At 29.4% G+C, this 24223-nt stretch overlaps 1 protein-coding gene across 6 annotated transcripts in view; it reads left to right on the top strand.

The window, feature by feature from the left end:
- The window catches only part of p38b (p38b MAP kinase), an 86932-nt gene extending 63978 nt beyond the window's left edge, over window positions 1–22954 (top strand). For 4 of the 6 annotated variants that reach the window (XM_085824977.1, XM_085824972.1, XM_085824973.1 and 1 more), the window contains 2 exons: window positions 1551–1724; window positions 21137–22954. In XM_085824977.1, coding sequence (XP_085681103.1) covers window positions 1551–1724; window positions 21137–21270 — 308 coding nt within the window. In that variant the 3' untranslated portion in view covers window positions 21271–22954. The remainder of the gene's footprint in view (window positions 1–1550; window positions 1725–21136) is intronic. The other 2 variants (XM_085824975.1, XM_085824976.1) reach the window with 1 other exon arrangement.
- Window positions 22955–24223: the final 1269 nt, after the last annotated feature.

Below are 24223 nucleotides of genomic sequence, written 5' to 3'. Positions count from 1 at the left end.
TATTGAAGCAGCAGACTTTTTTTTGTCACTGTCCAATCTGGATTGAATAGGACTAAAAGTTTTTGCGGTCTACCCAACCCAAGCGAAGATTGATTCTATTCCGGAAATTTAATACAGTGTGTTGAAAATTAGAATCAGAAACACCCCAGATTAGTAAGTTTCTTTCTTTTCCTTTATTTAGTTTTTTATTCTCCGAATACCAGCAGGTGTTGATTCCGATTGCGTAATATCACATATGGAAGAATTACGCCGCACGTATTGCGCAATAACGTTTGCGGTATTTTGCATTGATAATTAATTTTGATGTTCAGTCTGAGATTTGTTTATGAACACTTAAAAGAGTTTTACTGTGCTTTCTAAGCAGAATATTTCTCAGTTCCGTTTGTTTTTATATGATGCACATATCGAAATGTCAAAATCATTTATTTAGCCTAAATTTAAATCTAAAGAACGGCTACAATCTCCCCCACTCCTCTTTTTCCAGTTACTATTCGGAATATTCGGGAATTTCCGAGTATGCGGGTTAGTTAAGCTTTTACTGTTAAAGGATGACTGCATGAAGCAATTTCCCGTCTTCTGATTTCAGAAATGTGCCTCTTTTTTACTTAAATTACTTTGTTTGGGATATATGTTAAGGGAAAACTGTTATGGAATGAAAATTTAGAAAATGTTCAGAATTTTGATTTAAGTTGAATTATTTAAATATTAATATGAGTGGAAGAATAAATTGTATTTATTATTAGGTGCCAAACGAATACAATTAATATGGCTTATTATTATTTATTTTCTATATTTTCAGCTGAAATATCATCAGTAAATTTTGTAATATAGTTTAGTTCTGCATAGTTTTTTTTCTCTCATTGTAAACTAATTCTGTAAATTGAACTGTCATTTAAAATTTAAAAAAAAAAAAGTTAATTGTTTTCCATTGTTGAGGTAATGCTCATTCTCCTAATAAATATTGCATTGAACTAAAATGTGGCTATGAACCCTGATCATATCTTTCTAAATTAAGTAAGAAAAGATGTTCAAAATTTATTGTATTTGAATCGTAGATTCTTTCTAAATTATGTAAAACTAATTTTAAATTTCTTTATGCTCTTGAAACTCCATTTATCTGCACTTCTTTCTAAGCCAGTCAAATCTAAACTTATGCTAAACTTATTTATGCCCAATGAAACTTCACTTATGTGAATCACTGTTTCTTTCCAAGCCTAATAAATCTAAATGTGTTCTAAATTTAATTATCCTAATTAGAACTCCAGTTATCTGAATCACTTCTTTCTAAATATGAAAGTATAAGGTAATATTTAAATTAAATGAGATAAGTATTTAAGTTTTTTAAAAGTAACTTACATTACATTAAATTTACAGTTTATATATATTCATTATATGTTACTTATTATTATAACTATTACAATTATACAACTATAACTATTATATATTACTTAGTGTATATAGAAACTTTGTGTATTGCTTAATATAAGTTAATAGCTTAACAGTATATGTTTAATTAAAAGTAAATGAATAAATATCTGCATAATTTCTAGCCATTAATTTGTTAGAGCGAATGTTAGAATTGGATGCCGACAAGCGACCCACCGCCACCGAAGCTTTAGCTCATCCCTACTTAGCTCAATATGCTGATCCGTCTGATGAACCCACGGCAGAGCCGTATGATGAGTCCTTTGAAGATAAAGATTTAACAGTTGCTGAATGGAGGCGTAAGTATTCAATTTTTTTTTTTTTTTTTTTTTTTTTTTTTTTTTTTAATGTTCATTTTATGTTGAATTCCCTTAGTTGTAGTCGATCACTTCTAACCCCTTCCATTCTTTCTTTTTTCCAACTTTTTAACTTGCTCAATTATTCTGGTTAGGATTTAGTTGTGTATTATTCAAACTAATTCTGTTATGTATTTATTTTTTATTTTATTTATTTATATATTTTTTGTATTAATGGACTTTCTTTGTGTAAAGAGAGCAGTTGAAAGTCCAAAAGAAAATAGCACGAGGGAGAATTAAAAAAAATTAAAATTTTCTATCTGTGTGTTAAATATAAAACAGAACAATTTCAGAAGTCTTGATCCATTTTATTGCAGCCATCAAAGATTTATTTTCTGGCAAAAAAAATTAACCTTGCTGAGATTTAAAAAAAAAAAAAAAAAAAAGCATTTTTTTGTTTGTGCAGTAAATGATTCTTGTTGGGATCAGAATTAAGAATTGATTTATTTGTAGAGGAAGGATAGTCAGTAATTTTATTTCATAATTCAAATATAGCAAGAATCAATATAAGGTTACTGGTCAATAAATCTAAAAAAACAGCACAATACTAGTGGGTCATCATTCAAGAAGTTCAGAAACATCACATAGCACGGAGATTGTAGAAGCAGTTGAGAAAAGCCCTAAATCTCTGTGAGCTGATTGTATTAAGCAGTGGTCTGGGGGTGGGCTTGCGGCTACATGTGGCCCAAGAAACAATTTTGTATGGCCTGTGAATACATTACAATGATGCTTTTTTTTTTTTTTTTTTTTTTAAATGCAGTTTTGTAAAGATTTCAGGATTTTAGTTATTTCAAGCATTATTTTTCTTACCATTAAAAACAAGCATGAGTAATACACAGAAAATCTATAAACAGAGCTGATTAATTTACACAGTGCTATAAATCTTATTCAAGGATTTGAAGATGCATTCATTAACTTTTATTCGTACATGCCCCCCCCGGAAAAAAAAACGCAAGATTGCCTATAAAATTTTTTGCTAAGAATAATTGTTTTCTTCGGGACTACATTTATATGTGGACAGTTTTTTTTTTTTTTTTGCTAAGAATAATTGTTTTCTTCGGGACTACATTTATATGTGGACAGCTCTTTTTTTTTTTTTTTTTTGTATGGTTGAAAATTAATAAGAATTGAACACAATCAACCAATGAGTATCTACAATCTGAGATGAAGATAATTCTTAGTTATGTTTCTCCAAGACTGCAAACTTTATTCAAATAAAAATGCCATTGATTTTCAACTTGTAGTATGAAATGAAGTTAATTTATATACAAATATATGTATTTTTATTTAGGTATTGAAGAAAAATTTAATAAATAAGAGACAGACTAGGTTGTCATTATTATTGTGAAGTTTTTCTCCATTTGGTAAATTTTCTCTGAAAACTTACAATGTTTTCATAGTTTGTTAATTTTTATTTAAATTAGTGTAAGTTATTTAATGATTAATATAACATTTAGAATTATTTTCAATAAATATGTCTGAAAATTTAATATTTATTTATCAATATATTTGAATAACAAAGTATAACAAATATTTATTAAAATATACATATAAATTATGTATATTTGAATAAATATTTAGTAAACAAAATTTAGAGTTTATATAAAATATTTTTATTTTGTTAATAAAAATTATGATTTTGTTTAAAAAAAGTGTTTAGCCCATCAGCCGTATTCAAACTGTTCATTCAGCCCACGTGCAATTTGAATTTGAGCCCCTGTAGTAATACTTTGCCATTTTTCATTTGAAGTTACATAAAAAAAGTATATTTCACCTTATTGTATGTTTTATTTTCATGGTTTTGGTTTAGCATGTGTTATATAAAATCTAAATTTACACCAGCATTTTATTTTTCCTGGTGGGGGGAACTGGGCTCGAGACAAATTAAGAATTCTCAATACTTATATGTTATCGCAACTACCTTAGAAATCACCAGATTTTCAGAATGTACAAAACTCTGCCCAACATTCTTCAGGCAACCTTACTCATAGTAATCCTTCATATAAACAATGTACCATTTTCAGATACGTTCTTTTTGCTGTATTCCAAATTCCACTTTTTTTATAAACAAATCATATTTTTTGCCATAAACTTAATTTTAAAGTATGTGTTTGCGGAATATGCCAACAATGGAAAAAACTGTATTAAACTTTCCGCAAGAATACTGAATTTTGCCATAAAATCTCGAAAGAGAACAATACGGAAATGTGTGCAGCAGATGGCCAAGTCTCTACAATTCTCTACTTTAAGCAAAAACAGGTTACCGTATATTTGGGAAGAATAGCAGAAAGAAAAAAAAATCACAGAAAGATTTGGAGATGTTTTATTTTTTTTTAACGTGTCATGTAATTCTTGTTTAATAATTAAAATTTGTATTTCAAATTGCTAAAGTATGTTTTCTTTTCATATATGTATATACAGTAAGTATTGACAGTTTGGGAGTCTTTCTTAAAAAAACTCACAAAAGCCACCATCTTGCAACCAATAAGTAACTTTTACTTTTTCATCTGTAAAAAATGGCCAGATTGTGCCAAGATGGTTGCGTTAATTTGCAAGTATTGAATTCTCATTAATTTTATGTCAAATTTAAATTAATCAAACAACATAGATAAGACTTAACAGAGCTAATACTGTCCTTAAAAGTCTCGAGGCTTTTGAAATAGATTTTTGGTACGTCTTTAATTTCAGACAAAATCATCAAATAGTCCTTAATTTTAACCATCTAAGATATCTGTGTGTTTTTATGACTGCCATTTTAAATATGGATTACTGTATAAAGTCCAAGATCTGAACATCCAATATCTGAAATGATCTAAAATCCGGACCTCAAAGCCACCAACAACCCTCTCTTTTTTATCTTCTTCTGGTATGCTCAACGCATACACATCTGATTTCTGACCGCCCCCAAAAAAAAGAAAGAAAAATTATAAAACCATGTGGAGAGGCTCAATTCTTAATTTTGCTTTGACATTAAATAAAATACCTTGTTATTGAAGGAACGATCATTTTAGCATAAATTTGTGTGATCAATAATTTGGCTCCATAGCTGCGTATTTGCTTGGCATACATCTCAAACCGAAACATTTTGCATAAAAACATCATTGATATTACACCTACTAATATTTTATATCCCTGACACTAACCAGTACTTATTATATTTTGCTTTCATTACCGTATGTCAACACATGATGACAACTTGAGTAATGACTCATGCAGTGATGCCTAAATATTTTTTTTATATTAGTAATTAAATAACAAAGAGTATAGTAAATGTTTGACATTGCTTAATGGTTGGTGATGATTACAGATTTAAATTAAATGTGCTAAAAATGTTGATGAGGAAAGATTTAACAAAAATTTATTTCCAGATGTTAAAAATGAATTTTGTTAATGATACTCATAGGCCAAAAGGTTACATTTAGTGGTATTTGAATGAAGAGTAAACTAATTTATTATTCACATAAATTTAGAACCTATGCCAGAGCTCATGTGTCTACACCAGGAAGCAGATTTTAGGGAAGACAAACTTTTTGGAATTTAAAGAAGCACCGAGCAACAAAATTAAGGGGTGACAAAATTTTTAGAATTTAGGGGAAAACACTGGGACCCAAAATTTAGGGGTGGCAAAAGTTTAGAACTTAAGGAGGCACTTGGTAGCAGAATTTAGGACCCGTGGAGACTGCATCAACTGGTAAGATGCATCTCTCAGTAATTTATTTATTCAGGACTCAGATAAACTGCATGGGCAAAAAATAGGCATAAGTATAATAAGTAACTAAATTAGTACAATTCAAGCGTAACTGCTTCAGTGCGCAATAGAAGCAAGACAAAATTTAGCGGAAGAATTTGTCTTTCATCGCCAGTCTCATGATACATAGCCAATAATGTATAGTGGACATTATTAAGCTTAGCTAAAATTATACTTTACTGATTCCAAGGAATATCAGTTAATATAGCAGATTGCCCTGTTCCTTAACTTTCTAATTTGATCCAGTTTATTATTTTTTTGCAGGCTGTTATTATGAAAGCAATTTTATGAAAGTTTGAACTTTCAATTATGTCCAAAAGAGTTTCTAATTCTGGAGCTGCAACAGGATCAGCATATTCATCTCAAAATTATGCGAGAGTAGGCATTGCAAAGCCACATAAGAATGAATATATGACATAAGAAAAAAAAAAGGAGCATTTTGAATTTTTTTGTGGATTCCGACACCACACTCGCAATGAATAACAGAAAAATAATTCATTATGCTAAAAGTGACAATCATGACAAAGTGATGATTGAATGCGTCAGACAGCATAGCATCAGAATATGCCATTGATGGGTCCAATGCAAATGGCTTCAGCCAAAATATTTCATGAAGAAATGAACTTAAAAGCTGAATATTTAAGACTATTCAAGAGTTTTTTAAATATTTTAGCATAAAGTCTTCTGTGTAGAGAGAGCATTGCAAGATCACGAGAGGATGTGTATGCTTGCATAATTTATGGCCAGCTGCCAATAGTAAAGAAAGTGACAGAGAGGTTTTTGAAAAAAAAAAAAAAATTCAATCGACAAGTTAGTAGGAATTTTCGACACAGAAATTAAGGGACTTGAACAATGGAACTTTGTAACTGAATAAGAATTATGTCTGTCTACAGAATTAAAAAGAAAGTAATAGCACAAAAAATGAAGCAGCTTAAACAACTTACGTTGAAAAAATGCTTAATAAAGTAAAAAAATAAATATTAAACTTTTTGGGTAAATTTTGATACCCTTTAGATCATAATTGCTTCAATATTTCATAAATCATGATTTCATATTTTTAATTTTATAATTTCTACATGCCATCTTACTAGATTTAAACTGATGATCTAATATCCAGAAAAATCCCAAATCTGGAATTGCCAATGTCCCAATGAGTTCGGATCTTGGACTTTATGCCGTAGTACTTTGGAGAAATATTTTTGATGATTCACTGACAAATATGGTTATCTTATGATTGTGTAAATGGGTTCATGGGAAAAAATTTGTTCCTGTTTCTAATATAAATGGTGGGCTATTCGAGTTTCTGGGCAAGAAATGAAACATAAGTACAGTCAAAAGTCGTTAATTCGGACACCCATAATCCGGACCTCAAAGCTAAAAACTTTCTGCGCATGTGACGCGTTAGCACATGCGCACAGGCGTTTTATGCGTGCGCGTAAGAACTTGACTACTGCGCATGCGTGTGAGCAAGTGCAGAATACATTTCGCCTGCACGTTTAATGTATAACGGACGGTGTAAGCTAAAATTATCTAATTATCTATTTCAGTTAATGTTAATGATTGCGTTGTTCCATAATCTTCAAATTGGATCCCGCTTATTATTTTTTGCAGACTGTAAGAGCAATTTTATAAAAGTAAACTTGAACTTTCGATTATGTCAAATAGAATTTCCGATGCTGGAACTTCCAAAGTATCTACAAAACGAAAGTATGTTACGATGTCCAACAAACAAAAAGTGGAATTGCTGCAAAAAATGGATAAAGACATGAAGAATGTGACAGAGAGGTTAGTGAAAACGAAAAAATTTCGATTGACAAGTTAGTCGGTATTCTCGGCACAGCAATTAACGGGACTTGAACAGCGGAACTTTGTAACTGAACAAGAAATTATGTCTGTTTATAGAATTAAAGAGAAAGTATTATCACATAAAATGAAGCAACTTAAACAACTTACATTGAAAGAAATGTTTAATAAAGTAAACAAATAAATATTAAGCTTTTTTTTTTTTTTTTTTTTTTTTTTGTAAATTTTGATACCCTTTAGATCATAATTGTTCTTTATTTCATAAATTACGGTTTCATATTTTTAATTTTAGAATTTCTGCATGCCATCTTATGAGATTTAAACTGATGATCTATGATCCGGAAAAATCGATAATCCGGAATCGAAGTCCCGACGAGTCCGGATTAACGACTTTTGACTGTATTTCATTTTTTCTAACGAAGAGCTGTTGGGGATGTGAGCTCTTCACTTTTGGGGATGTGAATTCTTTTATTAAACTGTTCTAAATTTGACTTCTCAACATTTTGGTGATTTTAAGATCAGGTTCTATAGAAGATTTTTAATTTGGAGATCTGGGAATTATTCGCTTTTTCTAAGACATTGTAACATTAATAAATTTCATTAAAATAATGGTAATATATTTAAGAAATAACAAAGTAAAACATTCATATTTCTTTTCTGTCATATGATAAAGTGACATTATTTTCCATTTTGTTGACTTATTATACTACATTTCAAATCTAAAAAACAAACAAGATAGTAAATGCTATAAAGCACAATTTACAAAACAATTCTTAAAAGCAAAATAGTGATGTAATTAATTAAAAATGTTTTCTTTTTAATTTCTTTCATGGTAAGAGTCTTTTCTTATCCCCTTTCTGATTTAAAAAAAAAAAATTTTTTTTCTCAAAATATTTCTGGCATGTTGCTGTTACGGAATTGTAGGGTAATTTTTCTTTAGGATTTTACACACTGCAACTGTAGCAGTTTAGAAGGATTTGAAGGCAAGATTTAGAGACCCACGATTCTAGAAGATCCTAGAAAAATGTGACAAAATGAAAAATGTCTTCATGGTATTAACACGTAATGGATGTATTTTAGAGAAATTTTGTGATGAATTTCTTACTTTTTGGAGAATTTTTAGAACAATGAAAATATAATTATTCGAATATTTTATTTCTCTTATAGTCTTTTTCTTAACATGTTTATCTTCTCTTCATTTTCTCTACTTTTCACTAGACACAAGCATGGAAAATATCAAAAATGCTTCTAATCTTATCACATGGACAGGCATTTATAGAAAGGAATTTTCTATTAATTAAGAAATTGAAAACTTTACAGTTTAAAAAATTTGTCTTGTATGTCTCAAAGCATCATACAGAGGGTTTGCACTAGGCGTTTTCCCACTTGATGCAATCTCTTGGGATCTCAAATTCTGCTGCCTAGTCTCTTCCTAAATTCTGTTCCCAGTGTTGACTGAGGATTCTCCATGTTCCTTAAGGTGTTTGTAAATTTTGAGTGCTTTTTCTAAATAATATTACCTTCCAATGGAATTCTTTTTTGACAGCTATCATCCATCCAAATGCTGAATGTCTTTTTCATCTTCTCAATTATTGGCATCCAGGGGCAAGCTGCATGTTTTGTGGATGTCGAAGATCCTGAATAGTTAAGACTGTTTAATGTAGTCCAGACTGCTTTCAAATTAAGACTTTTTCCAGTGTGAGATGCTTTTTCTCCTTTGAAAAGATGATCCAAGATTTGAATCTTTACTTCTAAAGAAATAAATCTCATTTCAAACTTTATTTTTTTTTATCTTTATTGAACATGACTTGGGACTGAAACTTAATGTCTTAAAGATGAAAAAGTTATTCTTTAATACACCATGGTTCAACGCAGACTGCCGACCAGCAGTATGAGACACTTTTCTTTTTAGACCACGATGATGAGGATTTGAATGTTGAAAGCCGAACATGTAGATTGTATGTTTTGGAACTCTTATTGCTTCCTCATGTTGTTCACCTTCTGCAATAATAAGGTTTCTTCATTGTTATCTGGTGATTGTGCTGTTTTGAGACTGCATATTATTTCTGTTGTGTTACACTTTGAAGGTCATGGAGGGAAAGGATTTTCCCCTGTTACAGGTTAAGAATACAACAGTCGCTCTCCACCATGTGGCTCGTCTCCCTGAGAACATTTGTTCTTATATGAACAGGATCTTGTGGAAGACATACAGGATGCTGTAATGCAGGAAGGTCCTTAGCTTCAGATGTAGTGGTAATGCAATAGCAGGTATTCTTTATGCAGGTTGGGTTATAAATTGTGACTTCACTAAATAATACCAGTTGGCAAGACATTGATGCAGTGTTTGCTTTTTGAAAAGCACAAACAACTGTTTTTCTGCCTTTAATTATATACAGTACAAAGTCTGTAATACGGACTCGTCGGGTCTTTGGCGATTCCGGATTAGGGGTTTTTCCGGATTTATAGATCATCAATTTAAATCTGGTAAGATAGCATGCGGAAATTATACAATCAAAAATATGAAACTGTAATTTATGAAATAAAGAGCAATTATGATCTAAAGGGTATCAAAATATACAAAAAAAAAAAAAAAAAAGCTTAATACGCGATTCCAGATTAGGGGTTTTTCCGGATTTATAGATTATCAATTTAAATCTGGTAAGATAGCATGCGGAAATTATGCAATCAAAAATATGAAACTGTAATTTATGAAATAAAGAGCAATTATGATCTAAAGGGTATCAAAATATACAAAAAAAAAAAAAAAAAAAGGCTTAATGTTTATTTGTTTACTTTATTAAACATTTCTTTCAATGTAAGTTGTTTAAGTTGCTTCGTTTTTTGTGCTGAACACGCATGCGTAAAGCATACAAAAAAAAAAGTGTGTGGCATTGAGGTCCGGATTATAGATCATTCCGGAAAATGAATATCCAAATTACAGACTTTGTACTGTATTTTTGAAATTTAAAAACTCGTGAAAAAATCTTTATAACTTGACATGTTTTAAATAGTACAGTCAAAAGTCGTTAATCCGGACTCGGCAGGACTTCGGCTTTTCCGGATCATAGATCATCAGTTTAAATCTCATAAGATGGCATGCAGAAATTCTAAAATTAAAAATATGAAACTGTAATTTATGAAATAAAGAACAATTATGATCTAAAGGGTATTAAAATTTAGAAAAAAAAAAAAAAAAAAAGCTTAATATTTATTTGTTTACTTTATTAAACATTTCTTTCAATGTAAGTTGTTTAAGTTGCTTCGTTTTATGTGATAATACTTTCTCTTTAATTCTATAAACAGACATAATTTCTTGTTCAGTTACAAAGTTCCGCTGTTCAAGTCCCGTTAATTGCTGTGCCGAGAATACCGACTAACTTGTCAATCGAAATTTTTTCGTTTTCACTAACATCTCTGTCACATTCTTCATGTCTTTATCCATTTTTTGCAGCAATTCCACTTTTTGTTTGTTGGACATCGAAACATACTTTCGTTTTGTAGATCCTTTGGAAGTTCCAGCATCGGAAATTCTATTTGACATAATCGAAAGTTCAAGTTTACTTTTATAAAATTGCTCTTACAGTCTGCAAAAAATAATAAGCGGGATCCAATTCGAAGATTAAGGAACAACGCAATCATTAACATTAACTGAAATAGATAATTAGATAATTTTAGCTTACACCGTCCGTTATACATTAAACGCGCAGGCGAAAACGTATTCTGCACTTGCTCACACGCATATGCACAGTAGTAAAGTTCTTACGTGCACGCGTAAAATGCCTGTGCGCATGTGCTAACGCGGCACATGCGCAGAAAGTTTTTAGCTTTGAGGTCTGGATTATAGATCATTCCGGATTATGGGTGTCCGAATTAACGACTTTTGACTGTATAGAAAGATTTGGACAAACATTCTGTTTATTTACCCTTGATAAATCAGACCTTCAATCTTCAGTTGAAGATTGGAAGTAATTAAATTTTTCAGTCTATTGCATTTTGTAACATTGTCCATAAATATCATATCTGCCAACTTTTATAAATTTATCTTAATTTTTACAAAAACTGTTTTGGTTTTGTGGTATTTGTATACTAAATTTGTTTTTTACAATGTCAGCAATTTTTTTGTAAAAGTCCTTAAATTGTACTCATTTGGCAAATTATTTTTTCTCTCTCTCTCTGCATTTTAAACACCAACTCTTGACAAGCATTTGGGTTGTCATTTGAATTAGATCCCCTTTCTTACTTCAAAAATAAAGTATTTCTTTTTGGGGATTTTACTTCATTTTCAGGGCATTACAGCCTTTGCAGTTTATTATGTGCAAGATTTTTTTAAAAAAATTCCTGTGCTTGTTTTGAATATGTATGCTTTTTGTATCATCAGCATGTTTCTATAGCAGTATTTAAAATGACTGCATTTATAATTTAAATATTTAATTGCTGCTAATTTTTTAATTAGAAAAAAAGGCTGCTGTTGTGATAGTTGTTCTGAAAATTAAGAGGTCAAATGCACATTCAGTATAAATGACAGCTGTTATAATATTGTTGCATATTTGCACTGCTTTTAGTGTGCCATTTTATCTCTTTCCATCAGGGCTGTTGCCACCAAAATGGCAATAAAAACTCAAACTATTTTGAAGAAAACAGAAATTATTTTACATTAATTGTTTCTAAATGGAGTAGTTAAGGTAAAATGTATATAGCAGTAGTCCGAAACTAGAATTTCATGTGGGCCAAATACACAGCCTGAAAGTAGCTGATGAGCCACAATTAAGGGGGAAAAAAAGATTTTTGTCAACTAAATTAAAAAAAAAAAAAAATTTACTAGTACATATTAATTAAACATACATATAAAAATGATGGAAAGAAAAATTAAAATTTATACTTATTTTCTGTTTGAAATCTAAAGGTTGGTATGTGCAAGAAATACTTGTTGGTCACAATTTGTGATTCAAACATATTGACTGCTAAATATTAAAATTTTCAGCTTGGTATTTATTCAAAGAATAATTATTAATGATTGTAATATATTGAAGTAACCACTAAATAATTTACTTAAAAATAAATATATGAAAATTTCTCAAGAGGAACAAAATTAAAAATAAATAATGGCAATGTATTCTCTATCTTTTATTTATTATGTTTTTCTTTTATGTGTGCAGAAAAAAATACTTATATGTCAACAATTATAAACTTGTTTCTTTCTTACCACACCTTTCAGCAATGAAACCTCATTTTGTTTTGATTTTCCTAAGGTTTGTAACCTTGGAGGAAAATTACTGGAAAGTGTCTTCCTCATAAATTGAAAATTCTCATTGGCTGTCTACTATTTCTTGTAGACTTATTAATTTTCAATTGCAGAAAAAAAATTTCACATTTAAATGTACTCCTGAGCAAAACGATTATTCTTATTGTGAAAATTCATAACAGAGGATATGTATCTTTTGAAAAGTACTTATAAAAGTTAATAAAATTTGTATCTTGAAATTTTGAATAAGATTTATATCGAATTGTAAATTAATTAGCTCCATTTCTAGATTTTCCTGTATGTTAACTTAAAAAGGGTTTTAGGGGAGGGGGCTGTCAAATGTAAAATTGTATTCTGAGCCATTAAAATCTTTTACTTCAAATTCTTGTCAAAATAAATCTAATTAATCGAAAATGTATTTGTGGGGTGCATAAAATTATTTCGGGTGTCACATGCAGCCAACAGGCTCTCAATTTAAGACCACTGATATGTAGGATATGAAACGTTATAAAAATTGAATGAAATTATTGATTTTCATACTGAAAAGTTTCGTGAAATACTTTATACAGTAGAATCTGTCTTAACCAGCAGAAATGGGACTTCACTGATTCTGGATAAAATATTTTTTAGAGCAATTGAGCATACGTTTCTAGAACTTTCTTTGTTCGTGTTTTGTGATGCTGTCTTTAAAAGTTACAGCATGCAAAGTCTATTGGCCATATTTTTCAATCTGTCATCCATTATTAAAGGGATAATATCAAAAATCATACAGATTATTTATATTTAAAATGCATAACTATGATTTAGAATTTCTATTTTTTCTTTAATTACCAGATATATTATACTTAAAAGTTTTGAATTTCTTATAACCTTAATATATGTATAAAAATATATAACTTATATATACATATATACGTAACTTTATATGTCTGCCGGCTTAAGGGATTTTTGCTGGACTTATATTCTCCAAATGTATAACTTAAGTACAATATGCTGGACGTGTTTTAAAAGCAAGGGAATGTTTATTTAAATCATTGCCCATGAGAGTGCAATATAGAGTCATAGAGTGCAATTTACAGTAATGTAAAGTAATATTTTTGCAGGTAAAATAAACATGGCTTCTTTCAATGTGAACTGTTTCAAAAAGTCTTTGATGTTATCATCAAAATTCACACATCTAAGCATAAAAAGAAACATAACACAAATGTTTTTCTCATTTAAGTTTTCAGGTTGTTAGTCTATTACATATTTTTTATCTCATAGGCTTAATTTTTGGATTTAAATTTAGATGTTCAAAAGTGGCATTATTTTGACTTTGCCAGTTATAAGGAATTTTACTGTGTTACCTTTGACTGTTTCTACCTAAAAGCATTATTTATCATACTCTCCATTAGACTCTGTTCGCTGCATTAATGTAAATCAGAAAAGTAAATTGAAAGAAATATTTCGTATGTGTTTCAAAAATTAGGTCGAGAAAAATGATAATACATTTTTTAATGTAGAATTTTTGCTTTTGTGACTGTGTGCTTTTTAAATACCTCTTTGTATTTAAGAGTCTTATTTTGGGTTTCATATTGAATAAGCCATCAATGAATCATTCTTAAAATGTTTTAATTTATGATAGTATTTCAAGCCTTTCAAGGTGTCTAAAAACCTTAGGTTTATATCTTATGTTATTACCTAAAAATATAATGTACAAAAATATATTAGTATTTAAAATTGTGCAAATTTCCGTATGTTTATTTTATTTTTGATTGAGGTTAATTCCACGTTGTACAAATAAAGTAATTTGTACTAACTTCTGGTATATTATTAAAAATGATACTTTATAGGGAATTTTGCTATGTAATACCTAGTTTTCAAAATTACTATTAAACCAAATTGCCATTAGGTTTATAAGTTATCTATGTACAGTACTCTATATGAAAACTATGTCAGTATTATTTTTTAATCTCCTTTTTATATTGTAAAGTACTTTTACCTTTTTCTAATGTTTCATTTAGAAAAGGAAAGAAAGAAAACCTGAAATATTTGTATTATTTATTTGAATGAATAAGAAATTAAATTCTTTTTTTTTTTCTTTCTTTCTGTATGTTGGTATAAATTGTGTGGATTTATAGCATTACCAGTATTTGCAATATAGCGTGGAATTACCCTTGACTGAGATTTTTCTTTTTCTTTTTTTTTTATCTTCTATCTTTAGGATTAGTGTATGAAGAAGTACAGACATTCAAACCTCCTCCGATTGAATGAAGATTTACTCAAATTCATAACATGAGAAGTTGGATGATCATTCATTCTGCATTAGCACACTACAATATCTGTCTTGTTTGTTTGACTGGCTATATGCTGTCTGGCATCATGAAATGTTCCTCTCTCACATAATTCGCAACAAGACTATTTCAGTCTTTTCTAACCGAGTGAAAGAATACTGTGTAATTTTGTCTGAATTTTTTAATATACATGGGAGAGAATTATTTCATTGTAGTGGGAAATTTTTGTAATTTTTCTTAACTAATTTAAAACTGTAGATACACAATTGTCTGTATGAGTCATTGAAAAAGAATGCTGAGATTTCAATAATGAATTCCTAAAATTTTAAATATATTGAAGTGAGATTCGAATGTTATTAATCGTAGTAGTTGATGGATATTTCATTAAATTTATTCATTTCATCTTTCTATTTTTATTTTTAAATCAAGAAATGTGTCATGATAATCTATGAACATTGGCTTCTTTATCAAACATTGTCATGATATAGATTGAGTATATCTGTATTTAATGCTGTTTTTCTTGAGCCAGTCAATCTATATACGCTTCAAAATCATACATCAAGTCTTAAAGCTTTGCTCATTTTTATTACTGAGTTTTTTGAAAGAATTTAACAAAAACTTTCATTAAATAAACGATAAACAATTCTTGGAATTTTATATTCAAATATCCTAATACAGTGATAAATTTAAAACAAATATTTCAGTTTAGAAATAGTATTAGTCAACCGAATATGTCATTCAATATTACTCAGTTTCAACTTAAAATATTCACATATCTTAAAATTTGTCTTTATTTTGTATAACTTTATCTATAACTTCAAAAAGAAAAATGAATCATTTAATCATCATCATTTAATTACTCATTTGAATATCTTAATGTTGATAGACAGCATCCAAAATAATTTGTATCGTGTTTCAAATCCAAGTAATTTCCAGATGTTTCAAAAATTTTAGTAAGTTTCGGTAATTTTAGTTTTATTGTGGTAGTTTGTATACAGCTTCTATTTGAACTCAGTTGAAAAATACCCTGTTGATTGTTCCAGCCTGTCACTATGGACACTGGAAATCATGAAATTTTTCACCAATTTTCAATCCTCACATCATCATCATGGGAGGAGAACCATTATTATGAGATTGGACTTTTAGTGCTACAAGGAGTCATTCTAGACATTTGGAAATTCCTTGTTCTTGGTACTGTGAGGAAAGAGAGAGAGGGATTTCTTGTTCCTTGTAAAATCTTCAGTTTGGGTTAAAACATAAAATAAAGTAAAATAAATTTTAATAATTGAAAATTTTTGGCAAGCAAAACTGAATATTCTGTATAAACTAAATATTAAGAAATTATACTTTTCTTGATAATGCGAATTTCTTTAACTCAAAATATTCAGTCAGTAAAATATTTTGCAAAATTGTTTTCTGTACATTTCTTTCTAAGTCAGGCAGAGTCAAATATTATTCAAAACCATAGAAATTATGCCCCATATCATCTTTAGATAATATTTAAGAGCAGAATATTTCTACAACTTTCTAGGTCATTTGGTCAGCTTCAGCTACCACAGTCTTGTTTTGTGAATGTTTAAAAATGTACAGAAAATGGAATATATATTTATTTTAATGATACAGTTTGTATTTTTTTAAATAAAATTATATCAATTTGTTTTATATTAAATATTTGTATTCTGTATTATGAAAATTGATGTATAATCTCTTTAAAAAATCAAAAGATAATGTCTTTAAAATGTTTTTATTAAGCTGTTTCCATTAATGTTTTCATAATTAAAAATCCTGCCGTGCAAATGTATTTATATGCATATCTATATAGCATTACCAACAGACTATTTTAAGATTTTTTTTGTAAAAATCTTGTTAGCTCATTTTAGTTTTCTTAGATTTGCCAAAAGTAATATTTTCTATAAAGTGCATGTTCGTTCTTTTGATGCAGTGTGAAAATCATTTTGAAAAAGGAAATTTCACTACTGTCCAAGATTTAATTCTTTTAATACATTACTAGAATCATTCTGAAGAAGAAAAATCAACACTTATTGAAATCTTTATTCTTTTGACTTAACACTAGAATCATTTTGAAGTGCTGAGAGTTTGGAATAAAGTGGTGGTGGTTTATTATTATTAATTATTTTAAATAATCCTGGAATTCTTTTTCAGTGGCCATGTATTTGCAATTTTTTATATATTTAAGTATATAATATTCTCTTTAATGTTCTGTAGTTCAATTAAAGTTTGGAATTTCACATTTAAATTTTCCCTCCTACTAATTATTTTATTTATCGTAGCATTAATTAAATGTTTGTATTTAAGTTGTGTATTTCGCATGTATTTGCACAAGCATTTGTGCATCTTAAACCTTGATTGTGATTTTTGCATGTTGTTTTTATATGTTCGTGTGTGTTCTTTCACTAATTTTTTTGGCATATATTTTTAAGGGGGCTTTCTTCCCCTTAGAATCTATTTCAATTCTGTGAAACTTATTTGTTATAATTTTTTGTTATAGTGTAGATCCATTTCTGTAAATGTGAATTTAGACGAACTGGCTCACCCAGTTTAGGTTGTAAAATGTTATTCTGCTAAAACAATTGTGCCAAAGATCATAGCTCAAATTTGGCATGCTTTAGTAATGTTTGCTGTGTTTTTTAAATATAAAATATTTGTGTTTACTGTATATATCATCATTTATATCGCTAGATGAAAAAATTACATTTTGGTACTTAGACATCAGCTGGTACCTGTCAATTCATTGCCAACTGTCTATTGGTATCTTTGGGCAGTAAAGTATATTTTCAATGCTAACAAATCAATTAAATGGAGTTTTTGTTTTTAGGTCGGTTCTGCAGTCCATCTTCTGAAATCTTTCAAGATTTTAAATCTATGAAGATGGCATGTATAAATTATAAAATTAAAAATAGAAAATCGTTTTTTTTATGAAATAATAAAACATTCATGACTTAAAAGGAATCTTCTTTTTTTGGGGGGGGGTTGTAAAAAGAGCTTTTATAAAATAGCTGTAATAATAATAGCCTGTAAAAAATATTAAACTGGATCAAATTTGTTAAGGATATGAGAATGATATATTAGTTAAAGGCATACCTCCAGAGTCACTAAGAGCTGAAAGTGTGGTTACATTTAACATCAGTCAGTGTATTGTCATGGGCTATGTGTGATTCCCTAGCCAACTGATGTTTGAAGGTGATACGTAGGAATCTGTTAATTATGTTCTCTATTCCTAAATTTTATAAAATGTTCTCAAAAAAAAAAAAAAAAGAGAGAGAGAGAGAGAGAGAGAGATGCTGGTGATTCAGGTTCCAGATATTGGATGTCCAGATTACACACTTTGTGTACTGTATTTAAGAATATTGAACAGATTGTATTCTTTGCAGTTTCTTTTTGCCTCGGTATAGACTTCATAAGAAGACAAGTGACTTTCTTCGAATCATTTCCCAGTTTTTATTGCATCACTTTTTCTGTTATTGTTCATATTATATTTCCATTATATATTTTCCATCTTGTATAGTTTTGTTCTATGAGAATTGGAATGCTTCTGATTTTTAGCAAAATAGACATGCATGGAAGTAATGGATTGTGTCTGTCATCTCTTTATAAATCTTTTAAAAGCATTGCATAAAATGCAGTAAGAATTAACACTAGACAAGCAAGCATTGCCCCAAAAAATTTCTGAAGGAAAAATGTTACTAAAAATGATTCAATGAAGAAATGTACTTGCTCTGTTTGGTTTGAAATTAGGATTGAAGTTAAAAAATAAAAGCTATCATCACCATCTCTTAGCCTCCGTCATGTTTCCAGAAAATCTGGAACAACATCTAAGATTGCTGTAGCACTCTAGAAAAGATGGTATTACTGGCATTGCAATGGCATGTACCAGCAAAAACTCAAGTTCTTTTGCTTTTTATTGTTTTATCTATTAATTCATTTCTGCTGATAAAATGTCATTGCTTCAGCTGTGGTAAATTGTTGCTCAGCTCATAATGTGACATATGTAGCATTGTTTAAGCATATAGTGGTGAAAAAATGGATGTGGCATTTACTTGTACAGCCTTCAAACTTACTGAAATGCTATTGCTCTCTAAGTTTTTAAATATTGTAAATAGGAGTCATGTAATATTTTTACCTTCTGTATTCAGTATGTAGTGTTATACTATTAAGAATTAAGTATTGCTGAAATTTCAGTAAAAATTTGTTTTAATCCTTTGAGTGGCATAAAATTATGTGTCTGCTCATGAAGACCTATATTTTAAGCATTTCTTACCTAAATTTGTATAATTACTTACTTTAGTTTATGTTTTCATAAACCCCTATTCATTAAGATGATATTTATATCATTAAGTAAGCAAACAAATGAGTTCAAATTTATAAGCCAATTTAATATATTAGCTTATATATTATATCAAATGACAAAAAAATCTAATGACATAAAGGCGGTCATGTCACTCAAGGGTTTATATATCGCTCAATTTCTAGAAAGTTAACCTGTACATTGTTTTCCATGAAATGCTAAGTTTATTTTATTTTGTTTTTAATGTGCCTTAGAAATTGCATTCTACCTTTTTCTGCTATAAAATGCAAATAACCAGAATCTATTTTTTTAAGTATATTTGTAAATTGTGAGTAATATTTTAGAAGAGTAGTCGGCTAATAAAAGATGAAGAATCTTGATAGTGTTTGTCTTATTAAAATTTACCATGTCTTAGGCTGTGTGTGTCAGAGTTTATTCCTGTTTCATACAAAAACTAAGCTGTGCGCACATTTTGCATTAACCTCCTGCAAAAGCACTATAGTAAATTTTATTATTTGAAATGGTATTGAAATCTTCATTATTGCTTTGCTATGGTGAAGTGACTTTTCCATTCTTACTTTCCTCCAAATGGATACCGTTTTCTTTCTTAATAGTATTTTATATAATAATAAATAAATAAAAATTATGTTCTGTACAAATCTTTTGTAATATTACTAGTAATAAAACATTAAATGCATAATTAAAAAATGAAAAATGTTTCTACTTTAATGAATCTTTTTGTATGATTATTACATTAATTCTAAAATAGTAAAACTGCATATGAACATTAATAATGTATTTTTGTCATAGGAAAACATAAAAATTACTAGCGTAAAAATTTTTCTGTGATATGCTGCATAACAAAGTTATAAATTAAAGAATGTTACATACTAGTAAACACACAAAGAAACATCGCTTAGTGATGTTAAAGGAAAAAATACCAAGCTCAAATTATTTTGATTTATTTTTACCCAACCCTTAAGGCAAACTGAAAATAACTTGAAAACTGAAATTTTTAAACTGTATATATGTGTCAATTTGTTCATATAAATATTAACCTTTTCACTCCTGGTGGTCTAACACTGAAACTACCTATTCAAAATTCTGTAGAATGTAATCTGGCAAGTTTCTTGCTCAAGCATATGAATAAATTGGTAATATAGGATGGTGTCTTTTGGCATAAAACAGAAATTTTAACAAAAATGCAGCTTTTTTTTTATCAATGTTGGCAATTTTTTTTTAGTGTGATAATGCTTGTAGAGTGCCATAACTTTGCTTTTCATATATTTTATGCAAGTGCTGGTTAAATAATTTTCTGGATGTTTGTGCCTTCAAAAATTTTGAAATTTTGTCAACTACTGTATTCAATAAATATATATATATAAATGCAATTATAAGTTCACACATCTTTTCCTGTATGCAGAGTGAAGGTCAATCCTTACGATTGAAAGATTGTTGGATTTCTGTCGCAGTATGATTAATAGCACTGCAAAAATTTGGAATAAAAATTCAAGACCTCAGTTAACATTTGTCCCAAAAAATACAGACATTTTGTTCTATCCGACATTCACCAACAAGAAACAGCACATGTACCAATATATGGGACATCTTTACAATGTGGTTTATGCAGTACAAATGTTCAACTCCATTGCACAAATACAGTGTATAGTCTGTAATGATGGGCTGTGCCTAAATGATAAGAACTGTTTTCTACAATGTCATCAAAAATAGATTGGTAGTCGTAGTTACTGTAGTATAACCACTATATTTTCTATAATAAGTATAAAAAAAAACTGTTTTGGGGGTGTGCTTAAAGGTTAAACATTCTAATTTGTTTAAATTTGTTTTTCTCTCCAACTCTGCTGATTTTTTACGTTTGTGATATTGGCAGGTAAGGATTTTCATAAATGAGTATTTTGATGAATATGTGATTGAATGTTTTTTAAGATATTCCTGAGAAATGCCTTTCTTTCTTTTGCACAGGCTTGATTCACAAAGAGGTGAATATGTTTGAACCTAAGATACGACAGATTGATGCTGGTATATCAGATGTTGCTCAAGATATGCAGTCCAGGCTGAAACTCCAAAAATGTCTGCCCATTTCTCATTACAGATGACAGTGGCTTTAACTCTGATTTTAAATAATGGTGCAGTTTACCTCTGGCCCTCATAAAAGGGGCATTTGCCTTCGGTCCTATGAAAAGGCTGAACTCAGTATTCTGAGCATGCTTGTTTATACTTTGTAACCCATATGTATGCTATTTGCTAGTCTTTTTTATGTGCCTTTCTTTACCATGAGTGCATAATATAACTTAACTCTTTGTTGATATTTATATATCTGTATACATAAAAACTAAATACATTAGAATAGTGGTCTCAGACTGTCAGCATGTGGCCCTCAAAACAATTTTACATGGTCTGTAAACACATTTCATTTGTGCATTTGTTGTTAATATACTCCTTATAATTTTAGAGAGATAGATGTATGGTTGAGATTATGTGTGCAATTGCTGTTGAAAGAAATAGTGGTAGATTGGATAAGTTGGGACTTTAGCTTTGTTAATATATAGCATAGAGTACATACACTGTATGTTTGTGTAGTATAGGTAGAAGCTAGGACAGCAGCTCTGCAGTATCATAGGTGACTAAGGTACTGCTGTTCCTAGCTATCTGTTAGGTTTCTGTCCCAGTTCTGAGGGAGAACACCCTGGGCGGCCTGTCAGAAGGTCTTCTACACCTCTTCTTCTACCATAACTCCTCAGAAAGACTTTTAACTTCCTCTGTACGAGTGCCTTGTTGTAGCAAAGACACAATACGCTTACAAACATGCATGCCCTCTCTGGGATGCAAACTTGGGACCATCAGCTCAACAGTCAGTGGTATGGAAAACTATTTGATTAGGATAAGGTGAAATGAACTTCCTACATCTGTGCAATCAGTAAATTTAGTGCACCAACTGATAGTTAGTGTCATTTCAGTATTCTGGTGTTTCTGATTTTAAGTTGGAATTTCTGATATATACTTTCTTTCGGAGTCATCTGAATGCAAAGCTGTGCAACTAATATTGCTGTATAAATGCAGACAAACTAATTTTAGGATTATGAAACCTGTACAGTTGGTGCTTGTTGCAAGAACTACATTGTATCTGCTTATTGTTCATATTTTTTTTAATGTTGCTTTCATACAAAAATTCATCTTATTGGATTAAGATTCTAAATAAAGTTGTAACAGTAATTTTAATTACTGGATTAAATTGCAAACCATGGCTTTAAAAGAAAAGTGGACAAAGAATGACGTGTTTTTTAAGATAAATCAGAAATTATGTAATTTTGTGGTGGTGTTTGTAATAAGGAAGTATTGGTTCCAAAAGAGTGTAATTTACATTGCCCCAAATAAGAAAACAATTGACTGATGAAGGTCTACAATCTGTGAAGATGATAGTTTCCAGCATTCCCCCCCCCCCCAAGCTTATATGCTTTATCAGAATCAAAACAACACTGTATCGTAGTAAGAAGATTATAATTATTTTACTTACAAATATATGGGTTTATTATTATTATTATTATTATTATTATTGGGGAAAAAATCCAATAAATAAAGGAAAGAGAATTAATTTAATCTTAAGTGTAGTAAGTTTTCTCTGAAAATCTGGAAAGCTTTCACAGTCTGTTTTCAATTTAAATACATAACTTAGCAGTTTAATTAGTTGTAATTATTTGAAATTAATGTCAGTCTGAAAATTTAGTTGTTGATGCATTTGAATAACAATGTATAGAAAATAAATATAAATTAAAATTTTTCCATTGCATTTTCCAATTATTCTTGTTGTTGTTTATGTATGTTTTGGTAAAGATTTAGTATATGAAATTTAAACTTTAGTTTAAAAATTGCATTTTATTAAAAAAAAAAGTGTGGCCTGTCAGTTGCTTTTGGCTCATGCATTCAGCCCATATGCAATTTGAGTTTGAGACCACTGCATAAGAGCTTTTGTTAATCCAAACTAATTGAGGTAGAGCCATTTAAGATAATGCATAAATGATATAAATGACTGATTAATTCTAATGCCATTGTGTTATTAGTTTAATGCATTTTTATTTCTGTTATAAGTTTCATTTTTAATTCTTAAATGAATCTCTTGTAAATATAGAAAACTACATGATGTAAACTAAAAAATAAATAAATAGAAGTTATAGTGTCACATCAATAACCAAAGAGTGTATTTTTAAAAAAAAAAATTCCGATTTTTGTAGTTGATTCACTTTTTAGAAACTGTTTTATTGCAAAAATTTTTAATTGGCATTTGCTTATCTACCAGTTGGTGCATTTTATTTATTGCAGAATGACAGGAAAATTACCATCATAAACCATTGTTGTAAAACAAAACTGTCTACAGAAAATATGACAAGAAAAAGCTCATAGAGATACCAGCAGCCATAGTATTTGAGAGTTGCTTTTATCCACAAGAGTACCTAATTTAATTGTATATAATCTGGAATATATAACTGCCCCCAGTTCCCATAAAGAAGGATATAAATTAACTATTATTGCTGCATTTTTTCCCCTTGTATTTGGAAAAGAAACTTATTAAAATCTGAACCTGCTTTTTACAGAACAGAAAACAGTAGATTAACCATAAGAAAAAGTGTGTATCAGTCGACCTAATATGATCAGCTGAATATGGCTGTTAAAACAGTAACAGACTGGAACAGTTAACTGCAGAAAATTTATAATTCATAGCTTTCTAAACAGAGCTTCCAGTAAAATCAGAGGGCCTAACAAAATGGTAGAAATTGATGAAAGCCTTTTTTACATAATGTAGAAATGAAGCAAGCTGAATACTAACTGTTTATTAAACAAAAGTCTTCAATTGTAGTCAACTTTGTCTTATAAATTAAAGATTCTTCAGATTAAAAATGTAGAAAATTCTTTCTCTTGAAAATTCTTCAGATTGAACTGAAAATACAGGTAAATGATGAGTAATTTTTTTCTGTGTTCTAAATAGGTGTTGACTGTAGACACTCGGTCATTTACTGAAGAAAATTTTCAGACTATTCTTTTTATGCACAGTGT

This window comes from Stegodyphus dumicola, chromosome 10 (genome assembly GCF_044657685.1).
Source record: "Stegodyphus dumicola isolate Sdum_Otavi_A_Nest chromosome 10, ASM4465768v1".
Lineage (NCBI taxonomy): Eukaryota > Metazoa > Arthropoda > Arachnida > Araneae > Eresidae > Stegodyphus > Stegodyphus dumicola.
This window is presented reverse-complemented; position numbering and strand designations above follow the sequence as displayed.